Source organism: Piliocolobus tephrosceles, chromosome 4 (assembly GCF_002776525.5).
Source record: "Piliocolobus tephrosceles isolate RC106 chromosome 4, ASM277652v3, whole genome shotgun sequence".
Taxonomy (NCBI): Eukaryota; Metazoa; Chordata; class Mammalia; order Primates; family Cercopithecidae; genus Piliocolobus; species Piliocolobus tephrosceles.
The window spans coordinates 76,451,882-76,468,242 of record NC_045437.1 but is presented as its reverse complement, the minus strand read 5'-3'; the positions used below and the strand labels follow the sequence as shown (position 1 = coordinate 76,468,242).

Here is a 16,361-nt window from a genome sequence, read left to right as displayed (position 1 = left end):
GAGGGGGGAGGAGGAGGAATTGCCAACCAACCAACTCTTACTAATCTTCATGGCTGACTTAATGAAATGAAGGTAGCTCCTTAGCTTTAGTCAACTGGGTTCCCACCTTCTCCTTCTCATACTCTTTAGAGAAGATCAAGAATTAAAAAAAAAAAAACTTTAAAAATGATTTTAAGGCAGGAGATGTCATATCTCTCTACTTACAAAATTTGTTTTAAATTGATAATACTTAGATGATTATTTTTTAATATCTAAAACTCATAGAGATAAATAAAACATATTAAGAAGGCCAAAAAATTTCAGTCTTCTTTCTGCTGGCAATGCTCAGTAGTTGTGGGTTGAAACAAAGTGTCACCACAGAACGGGGCCCACTTCCACTGGGGCTTATGCATCTGATGTCTGAGATTTCACAAAAGAAGTTGCCCTACTCCCTAATCCCAAACTTTAACAAGTAAAATTTCAACAAAATTCTACCCTGGAGAACTAGAACCAATATCAGGCAAGTTGAGAAGGATTAATTTGGGAGTGAAAAAATGCCCAGATTCTAATATGTTATCCTATTGAATCCAAATGAGTCTGATAATTCTTTAACAAGGACCTAATTGAATGATCATGTTGAAAATCACTACCATTAGCAAGGTACTGAGCCAAGCAGAATGTGTATACAGTCAAGAACATGAGCTCTGGCATCAGAAAATCTGGGTACCAGCCCCAGTTCCACCTTCCATGACCTTGGACAAATCATTAAAACTCTCTGAGACGATTTTATTATCTGCAAGTTGATGACAGTGATAGGGCTGTCAGAAAGATTAAAAGATATCCTGTATATAAAGAACTTAAGACTGGGCATGGTGACTCACACCTGTAATCCCAGCACTTTGGGAGGCCAATGCAGAAGGATCACTTGAGCCCAGGAGTTCTAGACCAGCCTGGGCAGCATAGGGAGACCCTGTCTTTACAAAAAAATTGTTTAAATTAGCCCAGGGTGGCAGTGCATGACTATACTCCCAGCTACTTGGAGGCTGAGGTGGAGGGATTACTTGAGCCTGGGAGGTTGAGGCTGCAGTGAGCTGTGATGACACCGCTGCACTCCAGCCTGGGTGACAGAGCGAGACCGTCTCTAGAAACCAAAAACAAAAACAAAAAATAGTGCATGGCACAGAGTAAGTGCTCAATTGTTATTGTTATTTAGTAATTTTAGATAATTCCAGCTGCCCTATGGAGAATGGATTAAAGAGGTAAGAATGGTGAGACCAGTAAGAGGGCTATCGAAAGGTAGAGGAGAGTCTCAAAGACTACATTCCAACAGCATCTTGGGGAAGTGGAGTATTTATAGTCACTTAAAGAAGGACACGTGTTGGGACTAACTTGCCTAGAACACTGGGGCCCTACAGACATAGCCAGAAAGAATGCAAAAAAATTTCTGCTTCTAACATGACTTTTATAAATTAAAAGGAAATACAAAGAAAGTAAAAATGTAAACTGTCTTAATGTATTATTTATATATGACTTGCAATGAAATGTCTCAAGGTAATGTAAATGTGTCTTTTTAAAGGATGATATTGTAGATAATAGGAAGGAAACTGTGTTTTTTGCAGTTTTTTGCTCAAAGGTAATTTTTTAAATTTCAAATTATTTGGCATTTTTGGTAACGTTAAGGGCTATTGCCACAAAATACCAAGCTCCTCAAGGGCAGTGACCCTGTGTTGTCTATCATGCTAGCCCCTAGGCCTAGAAAAATGTGTGGCACACAGTGTACACAGCTGTCTTCAGTATCTGCAGAGGACTGGTTTCAGGATATCAGCAGACACCAAAATATGCAGATGCTCAAGTCTCTGATAGAAAATGGCATAGTATTTTCATATAACCAGCGTACATCCTCTCCTATACTTTAAATCATCTGTAGATTACTTATAATGCCTGATACAGTATACATGCTATGTAAATAGTTATACTGTATTGTTTTTTATTTGTATTATTTTTATTGCTCTGTTATTTTTATTTTATTTTTGAGACACAGTCTCACTCTGTCACCCAGAGTGGAGTGCAGTGGTGCAATCTCAGCTCACTGTAGCCTTGACCTCCCAGGCTCAACTGATCCTCCCACCTCAGCCCCTCAGGTAACTTAAACTACAGGTGTGTGCCACCACACCCAGCTAATTTTTGTATTTTTAGTAGAGACAAGGTCTCCCTATGTTGCCCAGGCTGGTCTCAAACTTCTGGGCTCAAGCAATCCTCCTACCTTGGTCTCTCAAAGTGCTGAGATGATAGGTGTGAGCCACCACACCCAGCCCCCTCTTACTGTTTTGTGCTTTTTTTTTTTCCTGGATATGTTTGATCTGCGGTTGGTTGATTCTAAGCATGCAGAACTCAAGGATAAGGAGGGTGGGCTGTACTCAATGAATGTCTGTCAAGCCTACCTTAACTAAATTCTTGGAGAAATAGTCTTAGTTTGCTTTCAGACCATTCGGCTTAAAGATCAATGATCAAATATTAATCAACTTTAAAACTGAGAAAATGTAAAAGCAAATTAAATGTGTATACATATATTATTAATTATATGTGTTTTAACATCTATTTACCTTTACAGCACTTATAGCTATGTCAAGAGTTGAAACCTCATGGTCTTTGTGGGTGCCAAACACCTTGTCAGTGGCAGAAATTGGACATTTGCAGGTGTAACAGTATGTGTCAATCTGGGACTTTTTCAGCTCTTTTTGTGTCTTTTCAGTTACTAACTCAGATGATAATTGGTTTTCTTCTTTTCTCTCGCTGCCCAACTCTTTCTGTTCAGCAGATGTACTTTGTTCTGCCTCACTCACAAATTCATTTTCACTGATGTGCTCAAAGGATTCCTTTCCTTGAGATAAGACATCTTCAGGTCTGGATTCTGAAGACAGTTCTTCTGATAAAATGTCTTGAGGAAGCACTTCATAATGCAAGGATTCTGCAAATTCATACTCATCCTGAACAGGGCTATTACGGAGCCTCTCTTCGCTTGGCTCAGGTGGGCCCAGGATTTTAGGTTCTTCTAGTGGTGTTTCTTGAATATGAGTTGCACCAGATGCAAATTCTTCCTCTGGGAAGGACACTTGTACTGGGACATTCAGATTGACCTGTGGGCTTGCATTTTCGACTTCATTACCCTGACTGCCTGCTTCATCTGCATGCTCCAGAACATGATGGGTGTCTTCAAATGGAACTGCATAACTTATTTTTTGGGTAGCCACTCTGATGTCCTCTCTGATGGGAGCTTTCTTCTGCATTGCTATATTACCAAGAGTCTCCACATGGCCTACTGATTCTCCTTCCCCATAAACACCTTTCTGTTCTTCCAGACTCTTCTCCCCACAAATAGTTCCAAACTTTCCCCAAATTTCCCCTTCTGCAGCTATCGGTTGGTATGAATCATCCCTACCAACTCGTTTTTCTTCCAGACCTTGGCCCTGGTCCTTTTGAGTTAGAGATGTGTCATGGAGAATGTCATCTTTGAGTATGTACTTTTCAAAATATATTCCTGTTCCATCATCAGTGTCAGAATTTCTGCTGGGAAATGATGCCTCAGAATTCACACTGTCACCTTCAGAAGCTGTCTCCTCTTCCTTCTTTTTCTCTCCAACTGCTTCTTCATACAGATCCTTATATAAAAATGCAAGTGCAGGTGGCTCCTCCAGAAGTTCCGGATTAATGGCTTTAATAGTGGTAGGAAATATCTGGGTTCGTGACAAAACTCCTTCCTCTGCTTCAAATAAAGGCATCCCAGGTGACTTTGAGTCCGCATCTCTCTTTACGTCCTTTGAAACATTTCTGTCAGCTGATTTTTGGATACCCAAAGACCTTTGGGTCTCTGGATGAGATAATATGTCATGATCCTTTTCCAGTCCATAAAAACTTTCATCTAATTTCACCAAGTCATATTCATGTTCTAGTGAACTTTCCACTGAACTTACTGGGAAAGAGATCGCTTCTTCTGTAACTTCCTCTGAGAGTTTGTCTTCAACATTTAATTTATGTGGAGCTTTCTGTTTTTCTGGGTCTGGGGAGATGTTATAATCAATCAAAGTATATTTTTCAAAATAATCCTCTTCACTGGGAATTGTGGGCTGAATAAAAGATAAATCACTAGTTTCTGAATCTGTCGATGTCTTTTCTTCTGTATGACAAGTTTCCTTTTGTTTACTTTCTTTCAATGATGCAACTTTTTCATCACAATCTTCTAACCTGCTCTTTAATGTTTTGTGACAAGCAACTGTTTCACTATCATCAGGGAGTGGTATGGTTTTAAATGAGGCTTTCTCTTCCAAATATTCTAACTTATCTTGCATTTGTTCACTTTCTTCCTGATCGATCGATGAAATAAAGGCAGGAGCATGAATATTCAATATCTCACAGCCTTCAGAAATGATACTAAAGGCAGTCTTCTGATCTTCTGAAAGTCCAGCTGGCTTACTAGTCACTGTAAAGTCTTCATCTTTTGCATACGTGTCTTCAGGCTCCTTGGACATTTCTTTATTAGAAACCATTTTATCAGCATTGCTTGCTGATGCACTATATATAAACTGAGCATAGTTGCTTTTTGCTGAAGACAGTGGTTCCTTTACACAGGTATCTTCCACAGCCTCCAAGTGGTGCTTTGAAACGAGAACAGATTGTTTAGGCACATCTAATGTATCATCTTTAGATGTCTGAATAGTATGAACTGTATGCCTTTCTGGAGTCAATTCCGATTGTGGCATTTCTTGTTTCTTCACTGCATTAATTTCTGGAGAAGCTCCTGAAACTAGAGTTTGTGGTTTTACAGATGACAGCAAATATGGTAGTGTTTCTGAGCTCTTAGTTTCATCAAAAGGATAAGCTAAAGTCCTTTCAGATTCTTTAGTTGGAAATCCTTGTTTCATACTTTCTTTTGTGATATCTACTGAACCACCTTTCGATAGCTCTGATTCTCTGAACTGTTCTTTTTCTTCACTGTGATCTGGCATATCTCTGCTTGACTTTTCTAATACTAGATTTCCTTCCTGAGGTAAAGAGTGGTTCTCTATTTCATCACGACAAGAAAGAGCCACCGGCAGGAAAGTCTTGGTTTTCTCCACCAAAACTTTACTTTCTTCTAAAGGATGTGGTTGGGTTGCTACTGCCTTTGCTTCTCTGATTTCTGGGTGAGCCTCTGAGAGCATGGCTTCTGATTTTTCAGTAACTGATGTAGCTTTAACTAATGAAAATGACTGAGTTTCACCCAAAGAATGACCTAAAGAGATATCTGATTCTTTAATCATAGACTCGGCTACATTCACAGAATAAGGCTGATGTTCCTGCTTCTTCTTTTCTTCCGAAAGCACATATACCTGATTTTCTTTTTCTTCACCTTTCTCCTTTTCAGAACCAACAATGATTTTGGGTCTTTCACTGTAGTCTTCATTTTGATAGAAGTGCTGTGGCATAGCATTGGCTTTTGATTCTTCCAGTTCAGTAGATCTAGATCCATGTGTAATTTGTGTCTTCCCTATTTCATTACTATCTCTAAGCTCTAATGGGGCCACGGAGTCTTGTTTTTCTGCCAGCACCTTCTTTTCTGCCAAGGTATATGATCTGTTTTCCAAATTATCTTTCTTCTCAGTTGGACTAACAGACCTGAGTTTTGTTTCCTCTTCAGAAATTTTCAAGGAAGTAGGACTTTGCATTTCTTTCTTTAGTCTGTCTTCACTGAGATCAACTAAACTGCCTTTTGATTCTTCTACTGGCAAAATAATTGACTCTGATTTCTCTGATTCCTTTGTGATATTTTTACTTGCAAAGTTGGAGGAAGCTGATTTTGGCTGTTGTGGCACCTTATCTACTACATCAAATGAAAGGAGTGATTTTTCTTTTTGATCACTTCTTGGCTCTTCCTTAAAAATAGAAATATTCCATTTAGATGGAGGAGCAATTGCTGGCTTCTGGACTCTTTTAATATCAGTAACATGAAGAGGAACAATAGTTTTGGCTTCTTCCATAATCAATTTCTCACCGATTAGTGAATAAGGTTGAATTTCAAGATGGTTCTCACCATCAGCAGAAGTAACTACTGAGTTTATGTTCATTTCCTCTGAATTGTCTGAGATTTCTTTTTTTCCATAATCTTCCCTAGACACCTCAGAAATGGATTTTGGCTGTTGTAAATCTTCTACATTTGATAAAATTATGGATTTTTCTTTAACGTTTTGGCCTTCATCAGATTTTACTAAAGTACCTCTGGATTCGTCAGCAGTTTTGAGTTTTACCTCTGATAATGAACGATCGGCTTGTTTCTCAGCTACATTAAAATTGGTGGGAATTGTACCTTCAGGCTCTATCACAGTCACTGCTTTTTCTACAGATGGGCTTGGCAGTGTTTCTAAGTCTTCTTGTTCAGCAACTTTGCTATCTGGAGTGCTTGATCCAAAAAACAAGCTGGATATCCATGATTTGAAAGATGAAATTCCTTTCTTTCCCTTTTCCTGAGGAAGGTCTGGCTTAGCCACCTTTGGCTGTGTAGGTGACTTTTCTGTCACCTCAGGTGACTCTGGGGATTGAGGCTCTTTTGCATGGAGTGAGGAGATGGGTGTTCTTTGAGTGGGTATTTTCACATCAGGTGCTGGTTTCTTTTCCTCATCAGCATCATCAATAACCCTCAACGGAACCATTTTTGATTCTTCCAGTGGCTTCTCTCCAGAAAAAGGAGGTGTGCTCCTGTGTGCTTCTTTTTCATTGCCCAGTGCCGGTTCCACACCTTCTGCCAGGAAATGGTCTGTTCTGACAGAAGAGGGGATTGTTTCTGACTTCACCTGTTCCACTGATAGGCCAGACACTGGTTTCTGGAGGAATCTTTCAGGAGGTAGTTTAGTTTTTTCCTGGCTATCTTCTTTGGAAGGCCAAGAAAACTCTGTGTTTGCTTTCTCCAATAGCAAACTTTCACTCTCCATCAAAGAATGAATCTCCTTCTCCTCTGCTATATTTCTCTCTACATTTCCAGCAAGGACTAAAGACTTTGGTTCTTCAGTCAGCTTTAGTTCTTCAGAAGAGTAACTTTTACATGATAAGGTCTCTACATTACTACTGGAAGTATCAAGAGCAGATACTGCTTCTTGTGACGACAAATGAGATTCTTCAGCAGAACGAGGCAGGACTTGCTTTCTCACTTCATATATATGGTCCATACTGGACACAGCAGCCTTGAGCTGCTCTGGCCTCAGCTCATTGCTGGCAGAGGAATCCAGCTGCACAGATCCTACTATTCTCTCTTCGTGTTGACTAGCCACATTTTCTGGCTTTCCCAACATCCAGTTTTCATCCTTTGGAGAAATAAAGAATTCTTCCATTTTTGTTTCTCTGACATCTGCAGGCTTGGTTATCATAAATGATTTTGATTGTTCCAAAGGCAAATTCTCTTTCATAAATGAAAACTGCTTAATATCCAGATCTTGTTTATCTGCAAAAGAGGTGCTTACATCAGGTAATTTAACAGTTTGATCTGAATGAAGTCCTTTTTCTGTCTTCTTTTGTTCCACAAGGAGGTCAGAAAGAGCAATCTTTGATGGTTCTGTTACACTCTGGAGTAGCTGAGATGAATCTGAGTGGCCTGTTTCTTCACTTAGCTTAGCTACAATATCTCCCATGACTTGTGCCTTCAAATTTCCAGTTGGTGGTAATGGGCCTATTTCTTGATTTCCTCCCTTTTTAAAGTGGGCTGGATGGCTAACCTCCTCTGATAATCCTTTTAAAGAAAAAGTAAATGGCTGAAATTCTTCTGGGTTGTCTCCTTCAGCTACAGAAGTGGGTGGTTCTTTCAACTCTAGGCTGACGATCTTGGGAGAGAAAGGTTTAATTTCTTCATTCTGAGATTCCTCCCTAAGCAATGATGAAAGCTCTGAAGTTGTAGGCATTGTAGCAGATGCATAAAGTTCTCTATTTTCTTCTTTTCCTTCTCTGCTCCTAAGCTCAGCTGGGCCTTTTTCTAAAACAGAATCCCCTGTTTCAGTCATGGGAGACTTTGCTTGTTTTGTACCTATGGATCCACTTTGTCTACCTAAACCACTAGCAAATTCTGATCCAGCATTTGGTAATTCCAACGGTTGGTGTGGCTTGTCTTTCTTCTCAGGTTCCAAAGACAGCTCTGCCAAAGCAACATCTTGTTTTTCTGATGGGAAGTCTCCCTGATCTGTAGAAGACACCTCCACTGCCTGTTTGTTCTTATCATCACTGAGGAGCAGTAATGTTGGAGCTAAACCTGATGCTAAATTTTCCAACTCAGGAGATGAACTTGCTATTTCCTCATCTTTGCCTTTTGGAATCATATGTTTGGATGCAGGTGACACATTTTGTGATGAAGGAAGTTCAGTTTCTTCCTTCTTTATCTCACCCCATAGGCTGAGTGAAAGCTCATGTTCAGGCCCTAACACCTCTAAGGTAGACACCAAGCTCTTTTTCTGTGATGAAACCAAACGTTCAGAGTCGCGAACTGTAGAACATGAAAGACCTTGTTTATCTTCTACCATTGCTTCCTCAGATTCGTCTGAATATTGAGAAGATGATGTTTTGATCACTGACAACCCAGCTTTAACTTCTTTGGCTTCTACTTCTGAAAAAACAGAATGCTCTGCTATAGAGGAGACACTTGGAGGTGAATCAAATTTAATTTCCTTCTCTGCTTCTGACCAAGCTAAATGTTTGGATGAAGTTTCAATGGGAGAAGCACTTTTAATTGCCACCTTGTCTTCTTCTGCAAGAACTGAATGCTCATCTGCAGATGTTACCAGTGGTGGCAAACCACTTCCTAATTCACCCTTTCCTACTTTTGTTAAGAATGGATGATCTACAGGAGTGACAAGAGATGAATCTGTTGAGATTTCTTCTTTCACTACTTTGGTTAAGTTTGAATCAAGCTTAGTTACAGATGCTGTGGTTGTTGAGGAACTGGGTTCCATTTCTTTTTTAATTTCTTCTGACAAAGCTGAAAATGCTAGTGCATGTGGACCATGTTCAACTTGCTTTTCCACTCCTGAGGAAGCTGAATGAGGCACTGTAGGTGTAGTTATTATTTTAGAATCATGTTTCATCTCCATTTTTGCCGCTGATAAAACCTCAGGTCCAGATAAAGATGTTTCCTTTAGAGGTGAACATGGTTTTATTACTTCAGGCTCATTCTTGGACAACTTTCTCTGTTCTAGTTCAGAAGTCACATTTAGAACTAATTTGGGCTTGACACCCTTCTTTGGCTCATCTACCACGTCAGGCAAAACTGAGTATTTCGTCTCAGACCCTGTAACATTTGGAGGCTGAGGCTCCATTTTTTGATCCTGTGATACATGTGCTGTAGCTTCTTGAGAATCAGGCACAATTTCTTCCTTTCTGACTTTTGACAAAGCCATCTGTTCATCTGCAGCTTCTAGAGTGAGTGCTGCTGTGGGTTCCTGTTCTTTCTTGATTGCAGGGACTGAATCAGGTAAAACTGAATGTGGAGATGCAGGTTTGGTTTCTTCCTTTAGTATAGATGATTGTGCAGGTAAAGAAGCAGGTATTGCAGTTACTGATGAACTTGCCTCCCTTTCTCCCTTCTTCACTTCACTGGTTAAATGTGGAGGAATCAAGTCTTCAGACTCAGGCTCTAAATATGCTTGAGTTTTCTGCTTCTGTGCCAAAATTAGATATTCAGATACAGATGTTGAGGTTGTTGGAATATCTGGCTTAATTTCTGCTTTCTCTGATTTATCTGTTGAAGGCGGCAGACTCAAGTCTTCAAGCGGAGACATCGAAGGGAAAGTTTCAGATTTTTGCTTCGGTGATGAACTGAACTGCTCAGATACAGGTGTAGCAGCTGTAGATCCAATGTCTTCCTCATCTGCTTCTGAAAAGCAGGAATACCCTGAAGCAGACACTGCAGTTAATAGTGAATCAGGCTCAAGTTCATTTTTCTCTGTTTCTGAGATTCTAAATGGAGGGATTGAAACTTGTGATGCTGAGTCTGGAGAGAACAGTTCTGCTTCTTCAGTGTCTTCATCTGACAAAATAGTGTGCTCAGATGGCGATGTTAAACATACTGGAGAATCGCACTCAAATTCTCTTTTCTCTGCTTCCTGGGTTGCATACGGTGGAAATGAGAATTCTGACGCAAATGCAGAATCTGGAGAAAAAGGTCCAATGTCTTCTTGATCTTCCTCTGATAAATTCGTGGGTGAGGATGCACCTTTTAGATTTAGAGATCTGTGGACAATTTCTTCCTCCTGTGCCTCCGGTGTTGCATATGGTGGTACTGAAAATTCAGAAGCAGACGTGGAAGAGGGTGTGTACCGCTCCAACTCGACTGTCTCTAAGTCTGATAGAACCACATATTCAGATGGGGTGGCTGAAAGTGGTGGGGCCTGGCATTCAGAAGTCATCTCGGTTGTGTGTGGTGGGAAAGAGTGTTCAGATGCAACGACTGAATCTGGGGAAGATGGTCCAATGTCCTCCTTCCCTTCTACTGACAGAACTGTGTGTTCAGATGCAATGACCGAATCTGGGGAAGCTGGTCCAATGTCCTCCTTCCCTTCCACTGACAGAACCGTGTGCTCAGAAATACCTTTCAGTTTGAATTGGGATGCCTCATCAATTATTTTCTTTTGAGGTTCCTGTGTTGCATTGAGTGGTGCTGCATATTTGGAGATCAACTTTGAATCTGATGTGAAACATTCACTTCCTAGGTCCTCTCCTTCTGATGGGACCACGTGTTCTGATGTGGCAGTAGAAGGCAGTGGTGACTGGCATTCAGAAGTCTTCTCAGTTGTGGATGGTGAGAGAGAGGGCTCAGCAGCAGAGGTCACAGCTGGAGTAAACGATCCAGTGTCTTCCTTCTCTTCTGATGGAATCATGTGCTCAGAAACACCTTTCGATATTAACGGGGACTTATGGTCAATTGCTTTCTTCAGTGACTCTTTTGTTGCCTGTGATGGAACTGAATATTCAGAAGCAGATGTGGAGTCTGGTGTATAATGCCCACTTTCTGAGGCCTCATCTCCTGATAGGATCATGTGTTCTGGTGTAACTGTTGAAAACAGCGGAGACTGACTCTCCAAAGTCATCTCAGTTGTGGATGGTGAGAGAGAGCGCTCAGATGCAGAGGCTGCAGCTGGGGAATAAGCCTCAAATTCCTCATTCTCTTCTTCTGACAAAACTGCATGTTCGGCTATAGCTTCTACATCGGATGGAGAAACTGGCTCACTTTCTCGCTTCTCTAGTTCATGGTTCAAATCCTGTGGTACTGAATACTCTGATACGAAAGCAGAATCAGCAGAAACAGATGCAACTTCCTCTCTTTCTTCCTCAGACAAAGCAACATATTCAGGAGTTGATGTTGCCAATAATGGTAGAATAAGCGCCTCTTCTTCGTGCTCCACTTCAGGGGACATACGTGGTGGGAAGGGCTTCTCGGAAACTAATGGGCTTGCTGGGTAATCAAGTTCTATGATCTCTTCTTCTACTAAATTAGAATCTTCAGGTTCAGGGGTAGCAGCTACAGGTAGGGAAGTTTTTATTTCTTCTTTATCTGGTTCTGGTTCTTCTAACATTAGAGGTTCAGAAAGAGAAATGGATGGCTCAAGCACGTTTTCCTCCTTCTCTCCTTTGACACTGGGATGGGTAGGGGTCAGTTTTGCAGAGACTGGTTCTGCCCTTTCTAGTGAAGTCAGGTCTGGCTGTTCTTGATCTGGGTCCAAACCATCCTGGGTAGATGCTGCCAGACCTGGTAACGCTGCCTCCAGAGAAATGGAATGGTGAGCAGAACACACGTCTTCCTTCTTTACCTCATTAGTAAATGATGGTGAGACTGAAGAGTCATTCTCTGAAGCTGCAGTTCCTGGTGAAGCAAGCTCACATTCTTCCTTTGCTGTTTTCAGGAACACAGTTGCAGGTGTGCCGGCTGTCACAGACAGAGGCTCCACTTCATGTGGTTTTGCTTCATCTTCTGGCTGTTGTGGCACTGACTGTGAATGCCTGAGCTGTATTCCTTGTTCTGCTCTGTCACTACTTGAATAAGAGGGAACTGCATGCTCCAATGCAGATGTGGCATTTAGGGGAGAATCAGCACAAATTTTCTTTTGATCTTCGTAACTGAACATTGAGGTTAGGGATTCTGATGCTTTGGAGATTGAGCCTCTCCAGGGTGGAGCAACCTCTTTTACTTTATCCTCTATGCTTTGGGCTACTAATTTGCTTGTTTTGGACACTGTATTAGAATCACTATTGTCCAAATCTGGCTCTAGACTAATGGATGCATCCTTCCCTTTCCTATAATGTATTTCTTTAATTACATAACCCTTTGGCAATGTTCCATAAAATTGTAGAGGAATTAATTCTTCTTTAACCGAATTAAACATTTTAATTTTATATTGTACTGTTCCTATGTAGACTGGTCTTAACACTAATGGCTTGTGTTCTTTGTATATTGCCCCAGTGATTGGAGGTGTATTTGAAGTGGTCTTCTTTTTTCTCGCTTTATCATAAACACCAGTATATGACTTCTCTTTCCCCGTGGTTAGTATCTGGCTTGCTGAAGTTAAAGGACTGCCTTTTTTGTTTGTTGGAACATCTTGGGATTCAAATGAATTTCTTTTTTTGTTGCCTTTCCGGCGTAATGATGGTGAACCATGCTTTGACTTATGAGTCCTTTTCCGAACCTTTTTCACTTCGTCCACAATAAAGGAAACATTTCCAGGAGGAGAGTTCACAGTTGACCCTTCCTGACTACACACACCAGAAGTCTGACTTTCTTCTGAAGCCCAAGGAGTAGAAGATCTACTTGAATTGGTTTCCCAGGTTATCCCACTATCTTCCCTTTGGACTGTCACCATGGAAAAGGAGGGGTCAGATATGATACACTCCTGCTTGATCTTTCCCTCTTCATCCTGGTCTGATAACCTGCAGCAAATAATAATATTAATTATATATTATTATAATAAAATATCAATTAATTAATACAATAAGTAAATATATTTTTACCAGGTGAAGAATTAATGTGAAATTAAAATATAGACATCAATATTGCCATCCATGTCAAAAGGAGGAATGTATATCAAATAAAGTTTAAAAACCAAAGTCAGGATACCCAATACAATGACACATCCCAGGCTGGAATGACTCACTATTCCACAAACTCAAAAAAGCTAAAGTTAAATGTACCACCTTCTCTCATCAGGATTGCCTTCCTGATCTCCTCGGGACTCAGCAGTCACTCAAGCTCACTCTAGTCACTGGGATCTTCATAATAACTCTTGTATCTGTGCTCTCTCCATTACCACGATCACCACCTCACCCAGCTTTTCACCACTTCCCTCCTAGTCACTGCCATTAACTTCCTAACTGGTCAGCTGGTATCACAGGTACCTCATTTTCCCCCACTCTCAACCCAACGTGCCCCATCCTCCCAGACTGGCTTTACTAAACAGCTCAGTATGCCACCCCCTGCTTTAAATTCTCAGGAAATTCTTCATACCCACAGAAAAAAAAAAAAAAAAAAAGGATGTTCAAAATCCTTAGCTCTCTGATCCCTATCTGATATTCTTTCCAAGTATCTACCTGCACCCTATCTCTACAGGTAAATTCCTGTTTTGACAATAATTCACTGTTCAGCAAATAGATCTTGGGAACTCTGAGTCATGATAAAGAGAAAACAGGTCATTGAATAGAGAGAGGTCACAAAAAATATCAGCCTACTGTGCTTCACTTTCCTCATCTATAAAACAGGGATAATAATAGAACCTATCTCGTGAGCTTGTTGTGAAGATTAAATTAGTTAATTCACGCAAAATGCTTAGGGAACATTCCTGGCATGTAGTTAGTGCTCACTCAATAAACGTTATCTGTAGTCAGGCCTTCCTGATGACAGATGATGAAAGGGGCCTGGGCATGGTCATTTTCAGCTGCTACAGGATACAGGAGTGTGGAAAGGCTGTGTCTGTGGACTGGTCTCACATCCCTTTGGAGACGGCTGGCTATGGCCGCCCCTTCATTTGCTATTGGGCCCCCATCTTAGACTCTGCAGTGCTCTTCTCTGAAATTCTCTTCTACCTCTTCCTCACCTGTACTTACGCTGTTCCTCCATTTAGAATGCGGAGCCCCGACCATACTCCACTTCTGCAACTGTAAATTCTACCTACTCCTCAAGGCCGGGTTTAAATTCCTCTGCTGTTATCATTCCTGACCAATGCAGCAGCCACGTTTGCCATCACTTTATAAACATATTTCCTTCTACAAGTATGCGAGATGAATCCCAACTACTGACTAGCTTACATCTGTCTACAACAATAAAAACAAAAAACCCTCTGTTAAAACCACTAAACGTAAGTGTTAAACTAAGGCAATTGAAAAAAAAAAATCTACAGTAAGATTTATGTCCCTTAGTAAACTGTTTTTATCATCAGTCTCTGCATATATCAGAGGTTCTTAACTCTGAAACATTATAAAATCACCTGTGGAAAGTCTTTTAAAAATACTAATACCGCCCCATACCCTTCTCCACAGAGATTCTGATTTAATTGTACAAGGGTCTGGTCTGCACATTGCTATGTTTTTAGGTTTTAAAAGCTGCCAGGTGACTACAATATGTATTCAGAATCACTGGCTTGGCCAGGCACAGTGGCTCACACCTGCAATCCCAGCACTTTGGGAGGCTGAGACAGACAGATCACCTGAGGTCAGGAGTTTTGAGACCAGCCTGGCTAACATTGTAAAACCCCATCTCTACTAAAAATACAAAAATTAGCTGGGCGTGATGGTAGGCACCTTTAATTCCAACTACTTGGGAGGCTGAGGCAGGAGAATCGCTTGAACCCAGGAGGCGGAGGTTGCAGTGAGCTGAGATCACGCCACTGCACTCCAGCCTGGGTGACAAGAGTGAAACTCTGTCTCAAAAAAGAGAAAAAAAAAAAAAAATCACTGGCCTAAACAATCCTAGCTCTGAAACTTAAATAGCACATATCTTTCTTTCTTACTGTAAGCCCTTCCTGGTTTGTTAGGTTGGGTGGGGACCAGGACCATAAGTCCTTGCAGGTGCACTCAACTTCCCTTATGAAGCTTCAGAGTTTCCCCAGCAGTCTACTGTAAAGGGGTTATGGCTGTCCTGAGATCCTGGTCTCCTTAGTTCTCAGCACTGCGGGGGCAGCCAGACCCCTTGGGCCACTAGCCTGGAACAGCAAGCAGCCAGATCCATTCACCCTAGTGTGCTATAAATTATATCATTTTCTATACATGCCATGAGTGAAGAGTCAGGAGGAAGTAGTCTCTCCATTTTGCCACAACTCTGCTCTCACTCATTTGCTTGGGTATTAAACTGCTGAACTTAATTAGGAATTAATACTCTATCTTGGTCCTGAACAGAATCTTATTTTAAACTGTTTTTTTCAGGCTCCTTTACATACCTAATTAAAGCTATTCCACAAAATTTTCAACTCATCCTACATCTTCTCTCTTCCATGTCACTTAGAAATAGGATGAAATTAAAAATTAAGGTTATGACATGCATCTGGGAAGTCAGCATTTTGAATGCCCATGAATGTAGAAGCATTATAAAATTCAATTATAAGTTCAGTTTAGAGTTAACTATTGACTGTAAATTATATGTGCCCAACCAGAAAAGTTTTCATTACCAGCTAGAATGAATTCACGAGTGCTCAGGAGAGAACACACATGGTGGTCACAAGACAGGAGAGCCCTACTGAGGAGGACTCACTCACTCAATTGTTGCTTATTCATTTTCATTCATTCATGTATTTCTTTACTTAATAAAATTTCATTGAGTTCAAATACTAGCAGTACAAATATAAAGCCACAGAACCTTCTTCTAAGAAATTCAAAATCTAATATGGAGAGACAACTAAACATTCTTCTTTAAATTCCAGTTTTTCGAATTTATTTATTATTTTCTTTTATGAGACAGAGTCTTGCTCTGTCACCCAGGCTGGAGTGCAGGGGCGCAGTCTTGGCTCATTGCAACCTCTGCCTCCTGGGTTCAAGTGATTTCCCTACCTCAGCCTTGGAAGTAGCTGGGATTACAGGTGCGTGTCATAATGCCCGGCTAACTTTTTGTATTTTTAGTAGAGATGGGATTTCACCATGTTGGCAAGGCAGATCTCGAACTTCTGGCCTCAAGTGATCTGCCCACCTCAGCCTTCCAAAGTGCTGGGATTACAGACATGAGCCACTGCACCCTGCCTCCATTTTTATTTCAGATTCAGGGGGACTATGTGCAGATTTGTTACATGGGTATACTATGTGATGCTGAGTTTGGGGCTTCTATTAATTCCATCACCCAAATAGTGAACATAGTACCCAATGTGTTTTTTAGATGTTACCCCTCACTCCTCCCCACGTTT

The 16,361-nt window shown here is 40.8% G+C and overlaps 1 protein-coding gene across 1 annotated transcript in view; it reads right to left on the bottom strand.

The window, feature by feature from the left end:
* Positions 1-16,361, bottom strand: part of CMYA5 (cardiomyopathy associated 5) — a 105,029-nt gene that overhangs the window by 51,909 nt on the left and 36,759 nt on the right. The window contains exons 2-3 of the mRNA XM_023215071.2: positions 10,533-12,909; positions 2,583-10,460 (exon numbers count right to left, since the gene is read on the bottom strand). Coding sequence (XP_023070839.2) covers positions 2,583-10,460; positions 10,533-12,909 — 10,255 coding nt within the window. The remainder of the gene's footprint in view (positions 1-2,582; positions 10,461-10,532; positions 12,910-16,361) is intronic.